The following is a 2,500-nucleotide window of genomic DNA, read 5'->3' on the forward strand; positions in this document are numbered from 1 at the left end:
CTGCTGGTCGAGGAGGAGTGCGACTCACTGCCCACCATCATGAGTACGCTCTCGGGGGGCGTCGAGTACATCGTTCTGGACGACGACGCCCTCAACCTCACCAAGGACGGCGTCACTTCTTCGGACGTTTTGAAGACGAAACTCGAGACAATCTTAGAGGATATTGACGAGAAGCCCGATATTCGTGCCTGTGATACTCGGACAATGGTCACCAGGGAAATGAGAAGCCAGATGTCGGAGTCGACGAGCTCGAGCACCGTCAGGAGTTTCGCTCGCATGATGGACGTGGAGAAGAAGGAAGAGAACGTCGAGGTCAAAGTCGAGGCCTCGGCTGGAAGTAACTCCCTGGCCGGAGTTTGCACCAACCGCTGCCCCTCAATCAAGGACATTTTCGGCGACGTCAGCATCAAGGAAGAACCCCTGGATATGGGCAGCAATAATGACATGACAATTGACGACTTCAGCAAAGAAATCAGCAAGCTCTCGGACTCGAAGATGGTCCTCCCTGACTGCAGCAAAGGAGGAGAGAAGCCTGGAGAAGACAACAGTGAGATCTGGAATAATGGACTCTTCGCCGGGCTCATCAAGGAAGAAACCCACACCGGGGACGAGGTCGACATCGATACCCACGGCTCTGACGACTCTCTTGGTCCGCTGCAGATCGACGAGGGCGAGCACGCGCCTTCCAACGACGACTCCCCCAGCAAGGAGGGCGGCACCGACCACCAGATGCCCAGCGTCAACATCATAAGCCCTTTCAAGATCAAGATTCTGCTGGGCAGCCCGAGGCACGAGGCCCTCCAGATTCAGGAACAGGCGTCGACGGGTCCCGCTGTCTCTCCCCCGAAGCCCTCCTCGGCCAGGCCCAAGAGGAACGGCACCGCGACCACCAAACGAGGGAGAAAATGCCAGAAAAAAGGCGTCAACAACACCAAAGACTCGAGCGTTGAATCTTCGAGTACAGGGTCTTCAGAAGGCTCGGGTAGTTTCGTGATCAAGAGTTTGAAGTGCGCTTATTGTCAGGTCGAGAGCTCGGACGTCCAGGCGCTTGCCCAGCACTTTGAGGATCACCAGAAGGATGGCATCATCATTTGCTATGTCTGCCAGAAGAGTTTCGCCGATAGGAATAGTTTAAAGAGACACATGCGCACTCATACCCGGGTGAACTCCAATTTATCGACAACTCCCGAAGGCTCAGGTAGTTTTACAATTAAGAGTTTAAAGTGTTTTTATTGCCACGTCGAGAGCCCCGACATTCAAGCACTCGCCAAGCATTTCGATGATCACCAGAAGGATGGACTCATCATCTGTTACTTTTGCCAAAGAAGTTTCGGTGACAAGACGGGTTTGAAACGGCACATGCGCACTCACACTGGGGAGAAGCCTTATCAGTGTAAGATTTGTGGAAAGAGATTTAGTCTTCCCGGAAACTTTAAAAAGCACAGAGACATACACGAGGATCGTCGGACGGAGCCGTGCGAAATATGCGGCAAAACATTCAGACGCAAAGAGCACTTGAAGTACCACATGCGGACGCACACGGGCGAGAAGCCATACACTTGCAGTGAATGTGGCACCTCGTTTACCGCCAGGTACTCTCTCCAGATACATATGAATATTCATCTAGGAAAAAAGCCATATAAGTGTACTTACTGCAGCAAAGCCTTCTCTGATAAATCCACCATGAGAAAGCACGTGCGGATCCACACGGGCGAGAAGCCCTTTTCGTGCGAGCAGTGTGGGAGGTGTTTCGGGGAGTCCGGGACCCTCGCAGCCCACATGGCCACCCACCGGAGCGAGAGGCCCTTCAAGTGCGACAAGTGTCACCTGAGCTTCAAAACTACAGGGGGTCTCAGACAGCACGAGAAGATCCACACCGGGGAAAAGCAATTCGCCTGCAAGTTCTGCGGCATGAAGTTCCTCCAGAAGTATAACATGACGATGCACGAGAGGATCCACACCGGAGAGAAGCCCTACACCTGCTCCCACTGCGACCGAAGCTTCCGAAGTCGCTCGTGCCTGGCCAAGCACATCGTCCTGCACGGCGGCGACGAGGAGCGGAGGTACCACTGCGACCACTGCAGCAGCCGCTTCTACCGCAAAGCCCACCTCAGACGCCACATCGACATGCACTTAGGCATCAAGAACTACGAGTGCCATGAATGCCTGAAGAAGTTCTGCACGAAGGGCACGCTGAAGAGCCACCTCAAGACGTTCCACAGCAAGGGCGCCAGGAGGTTCCCGTGCAACTGGTGCGGCCGCGTGTTCAAGAGGAAGATCTACGTGAGCACGCACGAATGCCTCAAGTACCCGGTGCAGAAGGCCGAGCAGCAGGACGGGGCCACCGACGGGGCGGACTCCTCTGGCACGGCGCTGGGCCTCAACGCGTCGGAGTCCGAGCACTCGAGCCTGGACGTGGTGAAGAGCGAGCCCGAGGAGGAGGTCGTGGAGGACGACGACGATGATGACGACGACGATGACGATGACGATGATTCGGATG

The 2,500-nt window shown here is 55.3% G+C and overlaps 1 protein-coding gene across 1 annotated transcript in view; it reads left to right on the plus strand.

Moving 5' to 3' along the window:
- Positions 1 to 2,500, plus strand: part of LOC138864224 (zinc finger protein 888-like) — a 3,953-nt gene that overhangs the window by 1,211 nt on the left and 242 nt on the right. The window contains exon 1 of the mRNA XM_070130836.1: positions 1 to 2,500. This exon is cut by the window's left edge and continues 1,211 nt beyond it; it is cut by the window's right edge and continues 242 nt beyond it. Within this exon, the coding sequence (XP_069986937.1) occupies positions 1 to 2,500 (2,500 nt within the window).

The sequence above is a fragment of the Penaeus vannamei genome, chromosome 15, assembly GCF_042767895.1.
Source record: "Penaeus vannamei isolate JL-2024 chromosome 15, ASM4276789v1, whole genome shotgun sequence".
Taxonomy (NCBI): Eukaryota; Metazoa; Arthropoda; class Malacostraca; order Decapoda; family Penaeidae; genus Penaeus; species Penaeus vannamei.